Source organism: Somniosus microcephalus, chromosome 7 (assembly GCF_052327205.1).
Source record: "Somniosus microcephalus isolate GS21.2 chromosome 7, FLI_Smic_1.0, whole genome shotgun sequence".
Lineage (NCBI taxonomy): Eukaryota > Metazoa > Chordata > Chondrichthyes > Squaliformes > Somniosidae > Somniosus > Somniosus microcephalus.
In genome coordinates, this window is record NC_140993.1 from 100,221,650 (window position 1) to 100,243,875 (window position 22,226).

Below are 22,226 nucleotides of genomic sequence, written 5' to 3' on the forward strand. Positions count from 1 at the left end.
CCATTTAATGTGTATTCAATTTAATTATATGTCATGTAGGTTTTTCCCTCGTGTTGGTTCTCTCATGCTAGGTTTGCACCTAACATGCTTTTCAGGCATTTTCCAACACTGACATTCCTCATATTAATGAGCAGAAAAATATGACCAAAAATTGTGAATGTTGTAAAGTTTTATATGCTACAAGAGTTAAATTTTATTAGAATCATGCACTGAATGACCTACCCAGCAGCACTACTTTGTTCAACTGACATTTTTTGTACTGGTTTGTCATTTGCATAGAAATATTATTCAAGACCATGAGATCTGCATCTGCAGTTACAAGTGTATTGATACAAACTGTAATGATTCAATTATTTCAATTATTTTATTAATGTCAATGAAATACAGCATATATAAGGTAAGCAGGAATTCAGTAACATGAGAACAATACAAATAATGGTTATGTGTGTGTATACAACATAAATTTTAGGTTTGACCACTTGTCTGTCATAGCTGAACAGGTATTTACCTGATTAATAACCCAGGTAAGATTTCTCATTTGAGATTGTGTTGAAGTGGCTCAGTAATCTATCCTTAATGGTAACAAAGATACTTTCCTTGGGTTCATCTCTGAGGAGACCAGACCAGAGTCTTTTGATATAAGACAGTCATCAAAAATAAATTCAGCTTCACTAAGTACAATTATTTTCATGTACATATATATTCTAAGATTGGTGGTGGGATTCAAAATACTATTAAATACTTTTGTGGACATTTATTCAGTTAAAAAGAATGTATAACTTTTTATACTTTTACTTTATAAAATCTGCATTATTGATCGCCAATGCACAATTGACTCAATACTACATAGGTTTATATATATATATTAATAAAGTTAATAAAATTTGATGTGTTCCTTAAATAGTAAGAATTTCACTATAGGTTTGCTCATAGGGCTACACGTTACTTTTTGTAGCTTTCCATGGGCCTAGTGTTACATCACTGCAAAAACTGTGAATTGGATGTTTCCATTATGATTACAGGTATACAAGACTCAAAACCAATCTGTTAAAACAAAAGAATTGGTGTTCCAATTCGCTTAAAGTCAAACATTCATAGTTTACAGTGTTATCTCGTGTTCAAATGATCCATCCTCATTCCATTCAAGATTAAACAATAAACAAATCACTTCTGATGTTGGAAATCTGAAACAAGATGCTGGTCAGTCAGCATCTGTGGAGAGAACAGATGAGTTGACGTTTCAGTTGTAGCCCCGACGAGAGTCTGCACCTGAACGTTTAATTCAATGGTTCTCTCCTTTAAAAACGAGCCCTCTTTGAATTTGGTATGATGGTTAGTCTTGAGATGTGAGAAGGAAGTAATGAAGCTAGAAGTAAATAAAGAACTAAACAAAAAAAAATTCTAACGTCACCATTGTCTGAAATTAGAATGTCTTTTTATTTGTATTTATCTAACAACAGTGTAGATGAGCATATCATCATCCACTTCAACTGCAGGGAAATAGTAGCATTGAGCTATAATAAATATTTATTGTCTTCACTCAAAATATGACATTTGAAATAGTACTCATTTTTTTTGTTAACTTGAGATCTTCCCTGATGACTTGTATTGAGACACTGACTGACTTAGTTTTTTTTTGTAACCAATTTTCTTAAAGTAGGTTAAGCTAGATATCTAATTTATTTGAGTGTGGGAGAGGGATGGAAACTGTTTCAGGTCGTTGATCTATGTTCACTTTCTCTTTACAGAACCTCTGTAATCTCACGAGTTGCATCATTATTGTAAATTGCTAACAAAAAACATAAAAGAACAATATGTAGTAGTACTTGTACATTCATTTAAAAGTATTTCACTTGAGGGTGGTTGCGGAATACAGAAAATAAACCCATGATGACCCAAAATCCAGAATGGGTTGTGGTGTGATCAGTTAATCATGGATTATTTTCCATCTTTCACAATCTCCCATCATAGATTTGGTTTATTTCACAAAAGCATTGCAAAATTCATTTTACTAGCTCCACTTTTTAAAAAATCAAAAACAAAAAAATTGTTTTTTTCATAAGACTATGGTAACCCTACCTGCTGTTGTATTCAACATATGCTATTTAGTGGTTCACTTCCACATTGTATACATTTCATACTTAATATTTTCTACATCTGTGCTTTTAAAAGAATAACAATATTGGATGGAAAACAAATCCCCTCCCCCAACCCCCCTGTGCTTGCTGCATTAACTTTTTGGCAAAATGTATAAATTCTATTGCTCTCTCACAGCTGTGCTCTGTGGCCCACACAGTACTATGTAATGATGTCAGTAAGAGGCCACGAGGGAAAATTTTCCCTGTGATATGTATCACAAAATTGTAAATAATATTCATGATTTTGTGGTGTTGATATTGTTGCATACAGTGCACAGAGGAAATTGTCCCAGCTTGACTGGCTCATTGCAAGCAGAACAGACTAAAGTGGCTGCTTACACTCTGGGCAGTTTTATTTATTTTTTAATTGCTGCCCTTCTGATTTATTTAGTGCTAAGAAAGTTCCTACTTATAAAATCCTCATCAGTGGATCAGTGGTATTGTAGAACAAATATCAGAGCGAACATCACAATTTAGATTACAATTCAAGGGCAGGCTTTCCTAAAAGGATGAGTGTGTAACATGGCTAATCTTTACAGAACACATTTTCCATTAGTGATTCAAATGGGGACACATTTTGAATTTTGTGCACAGCGATGAATGTGAAAATAAGTCCTGTTTGCTAAATAAAGACCAGACATTTGCCCATCATATGAGTGAAAATACGAAAAGAACCATCCAGATTAATAATTTAAAAAAAACTGTTGCCACTTCTGTTGGTCATGATCATGCATGTAGTTTGCCTCATCTTTATTAAAACTATGGTATTACACATTAACCTTTCTTCAGTTGACAGTGAGATTGTCTTCCTGTATACCACTGAAATGTACTGCACTGACAATCTATGGGTAAACTGTCAAAAAATAAGTGGAAAAGCAATATTTAAACATTTATAACTAACTGATAAAGTTTTACTTTAAAGTGTTTCCAGTGATAGGAGTTAATAGGACTTCATGGCCACACTCGCTACAGAAAGATTAGTTTCATTCCTCTTATCAAATATGTCTCTTTAACGGAACAATATAATTAGACCCAAAACACTAATATCCTGCCAGATTGAGGCTTATCCATAATTCTAACTTGGTGGAATTTGTCTTTCACAAAGTTAAATTGATTTGGTATTTTATAAAATAGAGAAGTGTTTTCTTTGACAGTGAATGCCAGAAATTCAGGAAAATCTACATCCCCTTCACATCCTCTAAATCAGTGTATATTAAACTCCTATCTGCCCAACTTCCTTCTAATTGGCTAGCTCTGAGAGGATGTTTCATACAGCAGAGTCCCACTGAAAGTTGAGTACATCTCATCTGTGTCGACCAGTTTACCATCGATCACTATGACACTCACTTCATCTTCAACTTTCAGGTTCAGAATCAGATTGAAAGTCCCAACACCTCCACAAGTCTGCCTTCCCAAAAAGGGTCTTTGAGATTCCAGCAGTTCTATTCGATAGCCAGAAGTGTCCATCTGCATGACACTTTGATTAGAGACAGAGAGGATAGCTTCAATATGCTCATTCCTCTGAGGAGCAAGGACCGCAGAGATGAGATACTGTCCCTCAAAAGGAGCTGTAAATATACCTGGAATAAAGCCAACAAAGAAAGGTAATTATAGAGGACAATCCATGATCAGGAACTGGTTCATATTGCAGGAGTCCACATTTTTTTAAGAATCCATGGTATTAAAATAGTGCACCCCTGTGGCAAAACTTGTTAAAACTGAAGTGATTGGTTGGGATAAATACAATGGGGTACATCTTGACTTTATGCAATAGTGTAAAATGGCAAGTCACAGGGTCGGCCTTAAGGGTGGGTTACTGACCCAGGATGCAGTGGTCAAGAGGATCTGACATTACGGCGTCGACCTCTGCAAAGAACTTGGCTATCTCAAGTCTGCTTCCAATGGACTGTAGAGCAAACTTCAAGTTTCAAGAGCAAGTTCCCAAACACATACTCAAGATTCTGTTACCCATGCCCGTATTGGTGGCGAGCAGCAAAGGGAGATTTTTGAAGTTGAAACTCATAAAAACATATTTGTGATTGACCATGGGAGACGACAGGCTATCTTTGCTGGCCATCCTGTCTATCAAGAATGATGTGGCTCAAAATATCTGGTGAACTAAGTTTTTTATTTGTTACTGTTATTTATTAGTGTAGTGTTTAATTTAATGTTTAGTTTACTTAGCTATGTTATTTTTATGATTTATCGTTTATTATTTAAATTATAAAATACTTTTGAAATTACAGCTTTATTTCTGAAACTTTCCCTAATACTAAAAAAGGGCGTCAAAATACAAGTTCGTCCAGGGCACCGTTTCCCTAAGGCCGGCCCTGACGAGTCAGCAGCCCTCCACAAATGCTGCCTGACCTGAGTCTTTCCAGCATTTTCTGTTTTTATATCTGTTTTACACTATCTCACAAAGTCAAAATCTACCCCAATGTAATCTCCATCTAAACCAGCTCGAAACCATATACTGTGGTTTTGTTGGTGCATCATTGAACTGATTGGCCCAGAACTTGGTGTTGGGGGCTTGCCGCGCGTGCAAGCCCCCGATCTGCACTCACCCTGCGCACTGACATCTGAAGCCCGGGCCTGCTTGCATTTCCTGTCACAGGCCCGGTTCAGATGTCAGCGCGCAGTGCTTACCTGATCCAGCGGCGTAGTTAGTGCGATGTGCCGGCTGGGATCAGGTGAGCACTGTACAACCAATCAGGGGAGGGGAAGGTTCATTCATGAGTTTGAGAGTAAGAACTGTCAAACTCATGAAAACTACGGGGGCCAAAAACACTATTTAAACTTTAAATAAAAATTTAAAAAGCATCCCAATCATTAAATTAAGTATAAATAAGTAAAAAAAAAAAAATTTAAACAATAATTTTTTTTTTGAAAAAAATAAATTTTTAATAAAAAGGGTCTAAAACTAAACTTACCTTATTGTAGATTCTTTAAAATAATAAACCTGTGGAAAAAAAATTCTAAATTACACTAAAACACCACTTACCTGTAAAAATAAATACTTACATGTGCTTTTTACAAGCGTAAAGACCGGAGGCCTTTAGACATGCGCAAATCCCCCAAAACAGAGGAAACCCAAGACGCACGCGCTGCCCCCTACAGCGCACGCGCTAGCCTCTTCAACTCTTGGGTTAGAGGAGAGGAAATGCCGGTTTTCAGCGCATGCGCTGTGCATGCTGAAAACCGGCATTTCCTCCGGCCAGGCGCGTGAGTATCCCTTCCGTACTCACGCGTTTGGGGAGGAATTACTGCCCCAATATGTATTTTTTCAATACATTGGTCATTGCATTGTAATATACGTTACTTTGCTTGCCACCCCAACACAGTTTTCTCCCAGTTCCACAGGTGCTGTCATTCTTCATGTGTTTGCACAACAAGGCCCAATTTATACCCTTGTAAGTCTTATCACTCGGGGATGTGATTTGTTGTGGTTACATAAGATTACATAGGATATATGGCACAGAAACAGGCCTTTCGGCCCAACCAGTCCATGCCGGCGTTTATGCTCCACTCGAGCCTCCTCCCGTCTTTCCTCATCTAACTCTATCGGCATAACCCCCTATTCCCTTCTCCCTCATATGTTTGTCCAGCCTCCCCTTAAATGCATCAATACTATTCGCTTCAACCACTCCCTGTGGTAGCGAGTTCCACATTCTCACCACTCTTTGGGTAAAGAAGTTTCTTCTGAATTCCCTATTGGATTTCTTGGTGACTATCTTATATTGATGGTCTCTAGTTATGCTCTTCCTCACAAGTGGAAACACTCTCTCTGTATCCACTCTATCAAAACCTTACATAATTTTAAAGACCTCTATTAGGTCACCCCTCAATCTTTTTTCAAGAGAAAAGAGACCCAGCCTGTTCATCCTTTCCTCGCATTTCTGGTATCATCCCTGTAAATCTTCTCTGCACCCTCTCCAGTGCCTCTATATCCTTTTTATATGTCACAGCAAGTGATAAATATGGTGAATTTCTACATTTACCATGTGAAGCCGAAGTGCTACAATTTTGCATTAAAAAAAACCCACAGGCAGTGAAAATCCTGATTTCTGAGTGTTTCTGGGCAATAGCAAATCATTTGCCCTACTTATCAGGGCACCTGTGGTTAGTAAGCCATTGCTCAAAACCCCTGTAGTTCAAAGATTATTTTCAAGATTCTAGTATGTTGCTGCCTCCTATATGAAATCTTTCCATGAGTTTTTCCTTGCAGTTCTATTAAATCTTTAGAGCTGTTGAGACAGTGGATTATCCTCTTCGGATGTGAGGTGAAGCAACCTTCAGAAAACTCTTCAAATCGTTGAGACGAACAAGTGAAATGAATTCTAGCACGTTTTGTCTCGTACCTTGTTTGCAGCGTTCAGAAGTGTGTGGAGAACAAAAATGGGGCACTTTGCTGAGGTTGTGGCTTCGGGACAATGCAAGAAAGTCCTGCAAAACATCTGACCCATGCTAGTCTTCCGAAAATGACTGATACTACAGTGTGCAAAGTGGAAAATGGCCCGTCGCAGCACTTAGTGACTACAAGGACACAAACACACAAAAAAAAATCTGTATAGAATTGTTACCTGTATTTGTATTGTAGTGGTGTCCATCATTAACTAAAACTTTATTGAATCTGATTATCCCTGCATTACCAACGAAAGGTTTTTCGGTCAGACCCACAGAAAAGGAAACGTACTTTCGAACAGCTGTACTTTCTGAAAAGGAACAGAGAATGTTAACTCTGCTTCGCTCTCCACAGATGCTGCCTGACCTGCTGAGTATTTCCAGCATTTTCTGTTTTTATTTTATGAAAATTGAGTATATTCAAGACAAAGATCGATAGATTTTTGAATATTAAGGGAATCAAGGGATATGGGGGTAGTTCAGGAAAGTGGAGGTGAGGTAGAGGATCAGCCATGATCTTATTGAATGGCGGAGCAGGCTCGAAGGGCCAAATGGCCCACTCCTGCTCTTATTTCTTATGTTCTTATGAACAAATGGCTCTTTGCCGCTGTGTTTTCCACTTCTTCGTGTAAATGTGCTGGAGCCCACAACATAAGCAATTAGACTATTACAGAAGCAGCAAGTGGAAGATGTCCTGTAACCCAATGATGCTTTTATACCACATCGCTGAAAAGTCATTTCTGTGTCATAGTAATGTATAACTCCAGTCAAGGCCTGACCTTGACTCCAGATCAGAGTGGAGTTGGAGCATCTTTCCAGTGCAGTGTAAGATTTATAAAGCTTTCGAACACTTTATAAACTTATATGGGGTTTCTTTGAAGCTATTAAGAATGCAGACTCTTTTACCTGCACACTCAGTACATTTAGGCATTCTACGTGAATACTTGTTTAGTTTACATTGCAGGACCCCAGTGTCTATGAGCTGGATCTCTACATTTACACTGCTGAAACTGTCAATCAAAGCCCAGTGGTAGAATTATAGAGCTATGAAAAACTGGGTCTATGATTCTGCTGCAGGAACCCAGTTTTAGCAATGCTAATACAGAGAGCTAATGCAGACTCGATGCTCTCTCATGATCTGAACTAAGGAAACACCAATGTAGAAGCACCTTACGTGGAACCCTAATATGACATTAAAGTCAAATACATTTAAAAGTAACAGTAAATAAGTCAGAGACAGTAATGGAGAAATAAATCATCACCAATGAGCTTCTCAGTGAACACGTAGTATAAAATATTGAAGATAAATATGTTTTCGGGTGAATCTCTGATCTTGAAGACCAAAAGTTGTATAATTAATTAAGTGTCTATGACCGAGGCATACCTGCGATTCCTGGAGCTCCAAAATTCATGGACTGCCCTGTGTGGGGGGGGGGGGGAGAGAGAGGGGAGAGAAAAAATAATTATTTTAAATGTTTGTGTTTACATAGTTGCCCTTTTTGCAAAATAGCCAGTAACATACTGAAGTAATAGTGGAATTGATGTGCAATGTAGTTACAAGGACCCAGATAATCCATGGGCCGACGATTCCAGCAATTCTGCCCACTGGGAACCTTCGGTGTTGACCCCAACAGACTTTCCAGGGTCAGTGGGGAGGCTCCCTGTTTTGCACTCAAGTCAGATGCCTGTACTTCTATGGGTGCCCGGTGTGGGGTGGGATGTCATGCTGCCTCCCCCCAGAAAGAGGTTTAAAGTACCTCCAGCAGCCCACTTGTCTATTAATAGACAGAAAATCATGAGCTTTGCACCCACAATTTCTCGGTATGTTTTGCCTGTGAGCAGTACTCCCTGTTGGAAGTGTGCAATTGGCCCTTATGACAACTGCATTGGTGTGAAGCTTTGTACAAAGCTTGTACTTTGTACAAACACTATTCTTTTAATGTAACTGCACCCTTAATGTTTGTTCAGAACACCCTAGTGACTTGTAAACTAGCTGGTAAATATCACTTTAATTCTCTGTTCCACTCTCATTCTGACCTCACTGTCCTCGGCCTCTTACACTGTTCCAACAAAGCTGAACGTAAGCTCGAGGAACAGCACCTGATCTTCTGATGAGGTACTTTACAGCCTTCTGGACTCAACATCGAGTTCAACAATTTCAGACCATAACCTCTGCCCCAATCTTTTCAGATAGCAGCTGTTGATGATTCAGCCATTCCCATTTACATCTCTTCTAGACTCATCTTTACTTGTCCCATTACCATCTCCTTTTGCCTTGCATCATCATCCCTTTTGTCTTTTAATCTCTCCTGCCTTCCATCCTATCACAGACCTTCCCTTTTGTTCTTTCCTCCCCTCACCCTCCACCTGCCCCTGCACTTGTGTGAACTCTGTTACATCTCTAACTTTTTCCAGTTCTGACGAAAGGTCACAGATCTGAAACGTTAACTCTGTTTCTCTCTCCACAGATGCTGCCTGACCTGCTGAGTATTTCCAGCTTTTTCTGTTTTCATTTCAGATTTCCAGCATCCGCAGTATTTTGCTTTTGGTAAATATCAGAGCCTGAGTCAGCAGAATCTTAAATTGTACTGGCTATTGATCCAAAGAACATCCACAGGTGTGCTGTACCTTTATCACTTTTTAAAATCTCATTTATAATGGCTTCAAGCACTGTGGAGTTTAGTTTCCTTCAGACCAACGTAAACATTCTTTTAAATTAAATCTTGCCACCACCTGTTTGACTGGATGTTTCCATTCTAAAACTATTACTTGGTTATTTCCCGTCCTTTTTTATCGGATTTCAGTTAGTTTTAGCTTTACAAATTCTAAATTTACTAAATTACAATGGAATAAATGTTCATCTTCAACGCTTGCCAACAGTAGCTTCAGGTACCAGACCAGGATTTTTTATGGACAGAATAATGTGGGGTTGCACATCCAAATTCCCAATTTGCTCTTCTGCCATGTGAGGCTCTGGCTGGGAATGCGGAAGACAAATATTTACCTCCCCAATATGTGTTCAGCAAGATAAACAATTTATATATTATTGAAAGCGAATCTACGCAATTTAAAAAAAAAGCTGATTAGAGGACTCCAGTGCTAGTTCTCCAACCAGACAACAAATATCAGCCTCAGCATTTACTCAGACTCACCAGCACACATTCAGTAAATTTTGCTAGTTCTTAGCCCGGCCACTAGGGGGAGCACTTTAGCACAAGAAAGCAGTTCACCTCATGGACAAGAAAAATGAGCGATACCAACCCTTTCCAGTAAAGCTGACATCCTGTCCAAAAATTTCAGAGCAGCACTGAACACAGCTGTGAAGTCTACAACTCAAGCCATTGTGCCTTCAAAATTGTGGGGATGAATATCAGCAGGACCATGAGGGAGAGAAGATGAAGGCCATGATCACGGCCATGATCACCACTTGTCAGTATTTTAACCTACCCTCTATGAAAAGTGTTGAACTACAACACCTAACCCATCTCAACTATCAAGAAAATTCTATGCTCTAGGCTGAAGGAGGAAGCATAACAGTGAGGCACAACAGTTGGATTCAAAGGAGAAATCTATATATTTTTAATCAGGAAACATTAACAAATGCAGAATTCAAATAGATGATAGAGCACATCTATTTTAAGATCGTATAGCATTCAACAAGAAAAGGCCATTCAGTCTTCAAGCAAGCTCTTTGCACAGCCCTATCACAAACTCTATTCTACCTCACCCAATTCATCTCCCAGCATAAACACTCCTTCCATCTCAAAGCTAATGAAACAAACTTCCAAAATAGAGGGGTAACTTTACAAACTCCTGCTCCAGGTATAGATCCTTCCCCGTCGAGTGTACAGCTCAGGAACTTGTGCATGCCCTCTGCACAATTTTCCACCCATTGATTTTTTGTTGTTGTTGCAGGGAACATGCACCTGAATACCTGATGTGCAATCCCAGGCATGGAGCTCCCCACCGGGAGCACCATTTTGTAAAATTATCCCCTATTTATACCAATGTTTCCACTGTTCAACCCCAGCCTGTTGCAATCTAGAGGCAACATTAGACCATCTTTACCATTCCCCCCCCCAGCCCCCAATCCTCTTAGAGATAGGACTGTGCATAAAAGATATTCCACAAGGGATATTTGAATCTCATGTGAACTGATCCTATATTTATTGTTTTTTGTAAGTATTTGCACCACCAGTAATTTGCCATGTCTCACTGTTTCTGTGTATTATTTTGCTTGTAAATAAATGAGACTATTAGTTTAAGCCTGAATGTAAAGGTCTGATTGTATAACATTTGCCACCTATTTGGAATAGGCAGGAGAACTTGGGCACATCCTATGTGGTTTCTGATACAATATATTGTGGCGGTACTACCGGTTGTCCCTTACATATAGATATATACATAATTCCCTTTAACTTACCTAACTGTATGTACTTAACTTACTTATGTATGTATAACTTACCTGTTGGGGCCGTTGCCCCTTTAACTTACCTGTTGGGCCGTTGCCCCTTTAAGAGGTGACCTAACGCGCTGACGTCACGCATCACGTGACGCACGCGCGCCGGCCGCCGGCCCGACTCGGTCTTCCAAGACGGCCGCTGGCACAGCCCAGCCTACCGCGACTTCGGCCGCATCGGCCAGCCGATGGGAGCGACGCGATCTTCCGCCCCCGCGGCAAGCATCGGCACAGCCCGGCCTCGCAACCTCGGCCTCAACGGCCAGCCTCCGTACCGGGAGATGCGCTGACGCAACGACACGGTCACGTGACGCCCCAAGCGCGGGAAACGCGACCGAGCGTGATGACGTCATCACGCTCTCCACAGGACTGCGAACTCAGTCCTCGTGGCGTCCCCGCTGGGACAAGACCTACACCATCTTACCTGATGTAATTAGTCTGTTCCTGTAAATAAACAACTTGTTAATAGTTCGTCGAAGTCAAACTCTCTTATTTAGTGGCGATCTACACGAACCGCTACAATATCATAGTTAAGGAGTAATTACTAGTCCCATGATCTGCTAAACCAATGCAAAAAAGGTGCAGAGTTTGATTCACAGAATCAGTCTGTTTATGGAAACTGCCGTTTTGCCTTGAACATAATTTAAATCCCAAAACATTCCCTATCAACCTTCTTTTCTCCAATAAAAACTAGTTTGGCTCTGTAAGTCTATCCTCATAACATTTGAGTCCTAACTTTCATCACTCTTCTCTGCTGCATTAATGTTCTTTTGAAGGAAAGATGCCTAAAACTGTAAATAATATTCCAAAAGTAGCCTCATCATAGATCTATACAGATAATTTATTTTAACTTAGAATAAATGCCCAGAGATGTATCTGAGTATTTCAGCCCATCTGCCGCTAAAACTGACATTCATGACTTTGGTACCCCCAGACTATTATTCCAATGCTCTCCTGGCCGGCTTCCCATTTTCCACAAACTTCAGCTCATCCAAAACTCTGCTCCTCATATCCTATTGCACATCAAATCCCCTTTTCTATCGACTCTGTGCTCACTGACCTACATTGGCTCCTGGGCTCCCAGTGCCTCAAATTTAAAATTCCCTTCCTTATGTTTAAGTCCTGTCCTCCCGCCACTCCCTATCTCTGTGATATTCTCCAGCCTTACAAACCCCTTTCCCCAGTCTTGGTTTCTGGCTGTGAAGTTTTCATTTTACTATTCCCAATAGCCTATCATAAAACTGGACCCTATATTTTAATGCTGTGGCCAGAGTGACTTGTATGCATTCTATATTTTGTGATCTCACAAGTGAACCAGGCCCTAGGTTAGAAGGTACTACATAAATGCAAGTTCTTTCTTTTCTTTTTCTTTATAGATTCTAAATACTACAACTAAATCACCAGTCTTGTGTTTGTAACAAAGCAAATGTTGAACTTTTGCAGAAATTACTGGAAAAATACATTTCCTTCACAGTTAATGGTAATGATTAATAGATCTTGAGGAGTTTTAAGGCAAAGAAGGTAAATACCATCATTCTGAGCCATATCGCTTTACCATGTCGGCCTGTACTTGCAGCATTGCTCGTGTTTATGCTGTAAGCAGAGGCTGGGCTACCAGTGGCACAAGTGGAAGCGAGGAACTCTGGTAGTGCTTGTTACCTCTGACAGCAAATGCAATGGTGTTTTTATATTAAATACTTGCTGCCAGAGCCAGTCAGACATACTGCGCATGATTGAATGATTTTGTGTCTGCAAGAGTGCAGGTGAGCCTGTGTACACGAGAAGAAGTGTGTACGAGAGGAAGCCGGCGTGTGAGTGAGAATGATGATCTGCCTGTGTGAAAATGAGTCAATGTGAATAAATACGATTTAACTCTGGACCAGTTTTCAGTGGGTGGGCAGCAGTGTGAATTAGAAACTCTCCCCCATGCTCGAGAAATGAAGCCCAGTGTATTTTAACTCCTGGACCTCATTTACATTCTGCCGGACGGCTTCCCATTTGTTCTGGGCAAGAAGTCGGCGGTACGCGGCGGAAAACTGCATGGCCCAGAGACAGTGGTGGGATCAGCTCACGCAGTCATCCTGTAACGGTCTCGCGATCAGGGGGTAGCAGGCAAGTTCACGTCAAGGGAGGCCTTAGCTTTCATTGTGGGGCCCAGTGGAGCAATCCTCCTCCTCCTGGCTGCACAAGAGAAGTAAAAAAAATGTAAACACTTAACTTTTTGGGTCTCTTCCTGTCCCGATCCGCTACACCGCTGGGTTAGCCTAGTGGGAAACTCACTGCTGCTTCCCACTCAGGCCAACCCGTTAAAGTTGCAGTCGGGTCCCGATGACATCCTTACTTTGGGCGGGTGTCCTTGCTGCCTGCTCAGGAAAACTAGTCCATTGCTACCGGTCAACTCCAGGGGGCTCGCGCATGGGCAAGTTACCTGGGCAATTTTCACTACCCATTCACCTGGTTTCCACCAGGCAGGCAGGGCTAAAGTTGCTCCCACAATATAATTGGGTATATAATGGCCTAAAGACAGATTTAAGAAAACCTACCTAGCTCACGGTCTTTTGATGCATTTGCAAATTTAAATTATTATGAGACATAGACTGGGCTATGTGGGTTGGAGGATCAGTCAAAAGATTACAGTGAGAATTAAAGCAATAAAATTTTCATATATAGAGAATCACCTTCTACCCAGATATTGAGTACATGTTGTTTTTAACTGTACTGCATATTCCACATTGGGCAAATTTTTCCACTGACTCATAGTCAACGGGCAGCAAATTTAGTTGACATCACCAAGACAAATCAGGTGCGATGCAATGAATTCTGGCATGTCTGCTGCAGCAAGCCAAGTTCCATGTGAAGCTTCTTTTGATGTGTTAATAGATGAATTATAATTGTAATAGTAAATATTTTATGGTCTCAATTATGTTTGACAAATATTTGTTGTAAATATCGGTTTACATTGTGTAAGGAAGATAAAAGCAGGAGGAGGCCATTCAGCCCCTCGACCCTGTTCTGCCATTCAATTAGATCACAGCTGATCTGTATCTCAACTCCATCTACCCACCTTGGTTCAATTAGATCACAGCTGATCTGTATCTCAACTCCATCTACCCACCTTGGTTCTGTAACCCTCAATACCCTTGCCTAACAAAAATCTAACAATCTCAGTTTTGAAATTTTCAATTGACCTAGCCTCGACTGCTTTTTGGGGGAGTTTTCCATTACCTTTTGTGTGAAGAAGTGTTTTATGACATCATGCCTGAACGACCTAGCTCTAATTTTAAGGTGTGCCCCCTGCCCTTGTTCTGGATTCTCCCACCAGTGGAAATCATTCCACTCTATCTACCCTGTCAAATCCTTTAATCATCTTAAACACCTCAATTAGATCACCTCTTAATCTTCTATACTTAAGGGAATACAAACCTCATCTATGCAACCTGTCCTCATAATTTAACCCTTTTAGCCCCAGTATCATTTTGGTGAATCTGCACTGCACCCTCTCCAGGGTCAATATATCCTTCCTGAGGTGCAATGCCCAGTACTGAACGCAGTACTCCAGACGAGGTCTAACCAGAGCTCTGTACGGCTGTAACTTCCACCCTTTGTATTCCAGCCCTCTTGAGATAAAGGCCAACATTCCATTAGCCTTTTTATTTATTTTTTGCACTTGTGCATTAGCTTTTAGTGATTTCTCTACTTGGATCCCTAAATCTAATTGTTCATCCACAGTTCCTAGCTCCTCACCATTCAGAAAATACTCTGATCCAAAGTTCCCTTTCAGCTGCGAGGCCGCATAGTACTCCAAGGGGTCCCGCGCAGCCAGTGAGCTGGCTTTTAAATTGAAAAGCCCCATTAAGGGGCCCATATTACTCTTAGCCACCCTCTTTATCTTAATTTATTTGTAAAATCCTTCAGTGTTGTCCTTGATATCCCTCGCAAGCTGTTTCCATTATTCCCTTTTTACAGCTCTTATCACTTTCTTGGGAACAGATCTTGGCTCGAAAGATCAGGAAGTAGAATCAGTATGGGTGGAGATGAGAAATAACAAGGGGCAGAAAACACTGCTGGGAGTAGTTTATAGGCCCCCAAACAGTAGCGATACCGTTGGACAGAGTATAAGTCAACAAATAATAGGAGCGTGTAACAAAGGTAATAAAATAATTGTGGGGGACTTTAATTTTCATATAGACTGGGCAAATCAAATTGGCAAAGATAGTTTGGAGGACGAGTTCATGGAATGCATTCGAGACAGTTTCCTAGAACAATACATTGTGGAACCAACCAGGGAACAGGTAATTTTAGATCTTGTAATGTGTAATGAGACAGGGTTAATTAGTAATCGCATAGTAAAGGATCCTCGGGGAAGAGTGATCATAATATGATAAAATTCCACATTGAGTTTGAGAATAAAATACTTCAGTCAGAAACTAGAGTCTTAAACTTAAATAAAGCCAATTACATAGGTATGAGGGGTGAGTTACCTAAGATAGATTGGGATATTAGATTAAAAGGTATGATGGTAGATAAGCAGTGGCAAACATTTAAAGAAATATTCCAAAATTCTCAACGAATATATATTCCATTGAGAAATAAAAACTCCACGGGAAAAGTGATCCATCTGTGGCTAACAAAAGAAGTTAAGGATAGTATTAGATTAAAAGACGAGGCTTATAATCTTGCGAAGAATAGTAGTAAGCCTGAGGATTGGGAGAGCTTTAGAAACCAGCAAAGGATGAACAAAAAATTGATAAAAAGGGAGAAAATAGAAAGAGAGTAAACTAGCAAGAAATATAAAAACAGACTGTAAGAGCTTCTACAAGCATATAAAAAGGAAGAGATTAGCAAAAGTAAGTGTTGGTCCCCTAGAGGCTGAGGCAGGTGAAATTATAATGGGGAATAAGGAAATGGCAGAGAATTTAAACAAATATTTTGTATCTGTCTTCACAGCAGAAGACACAAAACGCATATCAAAAATAATGGGGAGCTAAGGAGCTAATAAGAGTGGGGAACTTAAAGTAATTAATATCAGTAGAGAAAAAGTTGAGAAACTAATTGGACTAAAAGCCAACAAATCCCCTGGACCTGATGGCATACATCCTAGGGCTCTAAATGAGGTGACTGCAGAGATAGTGGATGCATTGGTTGTGATCTTCCAAAATTCCCTAAATTCTAGAATGGTCCCAGCGGATTAGAAGGTAGCAAATGTAACCCTGCTATTCAAGAAAGGAGGGAGAGAGAAAACTAGACATCAGTCATTGGGAAAATGCTGGAATCCATTATTAAGGAAGTGGTAACAGAGCAGTTAGAAAATCAAAATGGCCTAGAAATTTGGGTCTCCACGGGTGAGTACGCACGGGGTACTCACCCGTAGGCCAAATGGAAGTGCCGGTTTCCTGCATGCACTGCGCATGCGCGGGAAACCGGCACTTCCGTTCCCCCGAACGAAGGGGTTCAGAAGTCGAACGCGTGCGCAGGAGAGGCTGCGCGTGCGCATCGAACTTCATTTTTTTTTACAGGTTTTCCCGAGAGGGTAAGTCTCCAGAAGTTACACATGTAAAAAGCAGGCGTAAGGCCTACTTTTTACAAGGTAAATGGTGAATTAATTAAAATTAAAACATTTTTTCCACAGGTTTATTATTTTTAAATACTTTAAAACAAGTTTATTTTTAGCCCCGTTAGAATATAAAATTATTTTTTTCAAAAATTTAAATTATTGTTTAAAATAGTTATTTCATGTAATTTATAGTTTATTTTAAAAATGTGATGGTTTTTAAAACATTTATTTGAAGATTTAGTGCTGTTTTGGGGCCGTAGTATTTATAAGTCTTGACAGCACTTCCTGTCAGACTTATGAATGGAGCATTCCCTGCTCCGATTGGCTCCCCATGGCCCACGTGATCCCAGGGGACGCATCGAACTAACTGCGCCCCTGGGATACGCAAGCACTGCGCACCGGCAGCTGGACCAGACCCCGGATCGGAATTCCACGGGGCCCACAGCTCAACGGCCGGCGCGCAAGGTAAGTGCAGATCGGGGGCTTGCACCCGCGGGAAGCCCCTGACCCGAATTTCTGGGCCAATATGATTAGGCAGAGTCAATATGGTTTTATGAAAGGGAAATTGTGTTTAACAAATTTATGAGAGTTTTTTGAGGATGTAACTCACAGGATAGATAAAGGGGAAATGGTGGATGTAGTATATTTGGATTTCCAAAAGGCATGCGATAAGGTGCCACATAAAAAGTTGCTACACCAGATAAGGGCTCATGGGGTTGGGGGTAATATATTAGCATGGATAGAGGATTGGTTAACAGATAGAAAAGAGAGAGTAGGGATAAACAGGTCATTTTCCGGTTGGCAGGCTGCAATAAGTGTGTTGCTGTAAGGATCAGTGCTTGGGCCTCAACTATTTACAATCTATATTAATGACTTAGCTGAAGGGACAGAGTGCAATGTATCCAAGTTTGCTGACGATACAAAGCTAAGTTGGAAAGTAAGCTGTGAGGAGGACACAAAGGGCTGGATTTTACTCACTGAGACGAGTTGGGGGCGGGACTGCTGTCTTCCGGGTTCTAGTCCCGCCCCCAGCGATGTCTGACGCACAGATGCTATTTTCCCCTGATTGGCCTTGTTAAGCCCGCCCTGCAGGCTTGCTGGCCAATTAAGGGAAAGTAGGTGTCAGATGACATCAGTTGATGATGCTTCATCAGCCGGTTTTCTTAAAGGCACATGAACCATAAATTTTTGACAGATGAGGTGCTGTCAAACACTGACAATCACTATACAAAGGTGAGCCCTTGCACCCAGGCTGTCCAATGACTCTCTCCTTAGGATGAAACAGATGGCAGCTGCAGGTGAGTGTACAGAAGAGATCTGTCACTTCTCCACCAGTACTGCACTGAAGAGCCAGTCTACATTTTGTACTTAAGTCTCTGGAGTGGGGCTTGATCCCAGGACCTCTTAACTCAGAGGCAAGTACTACCACTGAGCCATGGTTGACATCATTGCAACATAAATTATAGATAAGAAAGGCCTTTTGGCTCTTCCCAGTTCAATGAGACAGAAAACCATGTAATTCCCTATCATTTTTATGGGTTTTCTTATAATTCCACCATGGGAGAGCCTTGTGAAATATATGTTACAAATGTTACTACTGAGTTAATGAGTTAAATGCACAAGACAACAAAGCTAACACGTTTAAATTAGATTTCAGATGGGGCATTTGAACCAGCATGCTGGAGACAAAGAAAGATAGTTTGACGTTCCATTGATCTTTTACACTAAGTGCTGTTGCAACAACTCTGTTCAGTCAAACTCAGCAGAGGTCAGTGTTAAATCAGATTGGTGGATTCTGCTCGGGGGTGGGGGAAGAGACTCTGTTTAACTAAAAGTTGACATTAGAGTCAAGCTTTAAAAAGGATCAGAGAGTGCTATGAAAACTAGTGGTGGGCTGGGAGAAGAATGGAATACAGAATACAGAAAAGAGGACTTAGCAAATAAGCTTTAGGTCAAGTGGAAACCCACTGCAGTGGGATAGCATAGAGTGCACATCATTTTTACATTATTGTGACTGAAATTACAAAACGTGACAACCCCATCAAAACATTTAACCATTTCTCAAACAATTCCAGAATTTTTGCCTTCACTATCAGGAAAGTCCATTCTGCATGTTCGGTTATGGATAGTTTATGTTGTACAGAACCATTTCAAATAGTGATGTGTGTGTATGTGTCAGAACATAAGAACATAAGAAATAGGAACAGGAGTAGGCCATTCGGCCCCTCGAGCGTGCTCCGTCATTCAATAAGATCATGGCTGATCTGATCTTGGCCTCAACTCCACTTTCCTGCTTGTTCCCCATAACCCTTGACACCCCTGTAGTTCAAATATCTGTCTATCTCAGCCTTGAATATATTCACTGACTCAGTCAACACAGTTCTCTGGGGAAGAGAATTCCAAAGATTCATGACCCTCTGAGAGAAGAAATTCCTCCTCATCTCCGTCTTAAATGGGCGACCCCTTATCCTGAAACTATGCCCTCTAGATCTAGATTCCCCTACGAGGGAAACATCCTCTCAGCATCTACACTGTCAAGCCCCCTCAGAATCTTATATGTTTCAATAAGATCACCTCTCATTCTTCTAAACTCCAGTGAATATAGGCCCAACCTGCTCAACCTGGAAAGCATGGCTACCTCTCTGGAAAAAATGGCTACGGTAGAGGAGAGGATGGCTACGGCCATGGAGGAAATAAGTCACCAGAGTCTGGAAAACATGGTGACTGTTCATAATAGACTGACATCTCTGGAGGAGCAATGGGCAGCTATTGAGCAGAGAAACCAGAGTTTCATGGAAGTCCTTTTGAGTAGGACTGCCAGTGCAGTGACGGGTCCTCATGGCCCCCCTGATGTGCTCTTCTCTCTCTCTCTCTCTTAGGCAGTCCCTCGGAACCGAGGATGACTTGCTTCCATGCTAAAAATGAGTTCTCAGGTGCTGATGTGACCAATGTGGGACCTACAGTCTCTGTCACAGGTGGGGCAGACGGTGGTTGAAGGGGCGGGTGGGTGGGGTGCTTGGGTTGACATGCGTTCCTTCCGCTGTTTGCTCTTGGCTTCTGCTTGCTCCCGGCGAAGAGACTCGAGGTGTTCGGTGCCTTCCCGGATGCTTCTCCTCCACTTTGTGCGGTCTTGGGCCAGGGATTCCCAGGTGTTGGTGGGGATGTTGCACTTTTTCAAGGAGGCTTTGAGGGTGTCCTTGAAGTGTTTCCTCTGCCCACCTGGGGTTCTCGAGCCGTGTCAGAGCTCCGAGTAGAGCGCTTGTTTTGGGAGTCTCGTATCGGGCATGCGGACGATGAGGCCCATCCATCGGAGCTGATCGAGCATGGTCAAAGCTTTGATGCTGGGGATGTTGGCCTGAGCGAGAACACTGACGTTGGTGCGCCTATCCCGCCAATGGATTTGCAGGATCTTGTGGAGGCAGCATTGGTGGTACCTCTCCAGTGCTTTGAGGTGCCTGCTGTACATGGTTCCATGTCTCTGAAGCATACAGGAGGGCGGGTATCACTGCTGCTCTGTATACCATGAGCTTGGTGATGGGTTTGATGTCCTGGTCTTCAAACGCTCTCTTCCTCAGGCGACTGAAGGCTGCACTGGCACACTGAAGGCAGTGTTGGACGTTGTCATCGATGTCTGCCCTTGTTGCCAGTAGGCTCCCGAGGCATGGAAAGTGGTCCATGTTGTCCAAGGCCTCGTCGTGGATTTTGATAATCAGGGATCAGTACTGTGTGGTGGGGGCAAGTTGGTTGAGGACCTTTATCTTACGGATGTTTAGTGTAAGGCCCATGCTCTTGTACACTTCAGTTAAGGTGTTGACGATGGTTTGGAATTCGACCTCTGAGTGTGCGCAGACGCAAGCATTGTCTGCATACTGTAATTCGATGACAGGGGATGGGACGACCTTGGATCTGGACTGGAGGTGACGTAGGTTGAACAGTTTCCCGTTTGTTCTGTAGATTAGTTCCACTCCAGCGGGGAGCTTACTGAGGGTGAGATGGAGCATTGCAGCCAGGAAGATTGAGAAGAACGTTGGGGCGATGACACAGCCTTGCTTGACCCTGGTCCATATATGAATTGGGTCTCCTGATGTGCAGCAAGGTGCTGTCAAGCCACTTGCTAGCACTGAAGTGGGACTGACCTATGAGAGGGATGTTGATGGCAGACAAGAAGGAAGTGGGGGCTCCTCTCCAAGCGCTCACACTCCCATACCACTGAGTAGCACTCGGTCAGAGCCCCACCAGAGTCCTCAACCAACTGAGATGGGCGTCTCAGCCCCTGCACAGACACAGGAGAAGCAGACTGTTGCCGAGCCCTCCCAGGCTCGCAAACCCAGAGGATGCCCGCCAAAGGTGTCGAAGCAGGAGCAGCATGAAATGAGCAAGGTGCCTCCACATCTGCTGAAGCCACAGGGGAAGCACCATGTAGAAGCATGTGTAAGAGGAACATAAAGCACAATTAGTCACAAGGATAGTCACTTGGGTGTTCTATTCTGTGCTGTTGTATATAATTTTTGACATAGTCATCCTTTTGTGAATGGATTAAACAGAAGTGATGGCAAACAGTTGAAGTTCTGGCCTATGTGATCTCAGAACTGGAAATTCCACGTTGAGGGCTCAGGGCGACTTGCATTTGTAATGATTGTGCTCAGGGTGATAGGAACCCACAGATTCTTGCCCATTGTCTATGGTGTAATAAGAAGGTGCCAACCACATGTGTGTGATTCATCTACCTAAGCGAATCTGGCAAATATTGGTGCATCCCGGGCAGCTATGTGCTCGTGTGCTGCTGCAGCTTACTCATGCGCCTCCGCAAGGTCTTCGTCCTCCTCCTCCTCTTCCTCCTCCTCCCCATCTGAGGAGTCTATGCGCTGAGCCACTTGTTCCTCAGGCAGCTGCAAGCCACGATGCTGTGCGATGTTGTGCAGTGCACAGCAGACCACCACGATTCAGGAGACCCTGGCTGCTGAATACTGTAGGGCTCCACCTGATCTGTCAAGGCATCTGAATAGCATCTTCAGCAAGCTAATGGTGTGCTCGATGATGGATCTGGTCAAAATGTGGCTGGCATTGTAGCGCTCCTCAGCTTCATTCAATGGCCTCCTCAACGGCGTCATCAGCCATGTCTTCAGGGGATAGCCCTTGTCTCCAAGTAGCCATCCGGAAAGTTGGTTTGGCGGATTGAACAGCGGAGGCACACTAGACTGCTGCAGGATGAACGAATCATGGCAACTGCCAGGGTACTTAGCGCAAACATGCAACATGTCCTTCCTGTGGTTACACACCAGCTACACATTGAGGGAGTGGAAGCCCTTGTGGTTGACAAAAACAGCTGGGTTGTGATGGGGAGCCCTAAGGGCCACATGTGTGCAGTCTACGACGCCCTGCACCCTTGGCAAACCTGCCATATTTGCAAAGCCAACCACACGCGCAGTTACACTTGCTTGATCCATCGAGAAGTGTATGTAATAGTGCACCTTGGCAAAGAGGGCATCGGTTACCTGCGTGTTGCAAGTGTGTATGGCCAACTGGGAGATACCGCTGATGTCTGCTGATGATCCCTGGAAGGACCCTGAATCAAAAAAGTTGAGGGCGGTGGTGACTTTGACAGCCACTGGTAAGGTGTGTCCACCCGCTCCTCTGGGCTCCAGGTGTTGGTGCAGCATTGCGCAGATGTCAC

At 42.3% G+C, this 22,226-nt stretch overlaps 1 protein-coding gene across 1 annotated transcript in view; it reads right to left on the reverse strand.

Annotated features, from left to right (window-relative positions):
* Positions 1-345: 345 nt before the first annotated feature.
* LOC147114821 (EMILIN-2-like) overlaps positions 346-22,226 on the reverse strand; it is a 73,624-nt gene continuing 51,743 nt past the window's right edge. The window contains exons 6-8 of the mRNA XM_085992794.1: positions 7,924-7,959; positions 6,719-6,850; positions 346-3,718 (exon numbers count right to left, since the gene is read on the reverse strand). Coding sequence (XP_085848920.1) covers positions 3,387-3,718; positions 6,719-6,850; positions 7,924-7,959 — 500 coding nt within the window. The 3' untranslated portion in view covers positions 346-3,386. The remainder of the gene's footprint in view (positions 3,719-6,718; positions 6,851-7,923; positions 7,960-22,226) is intronic.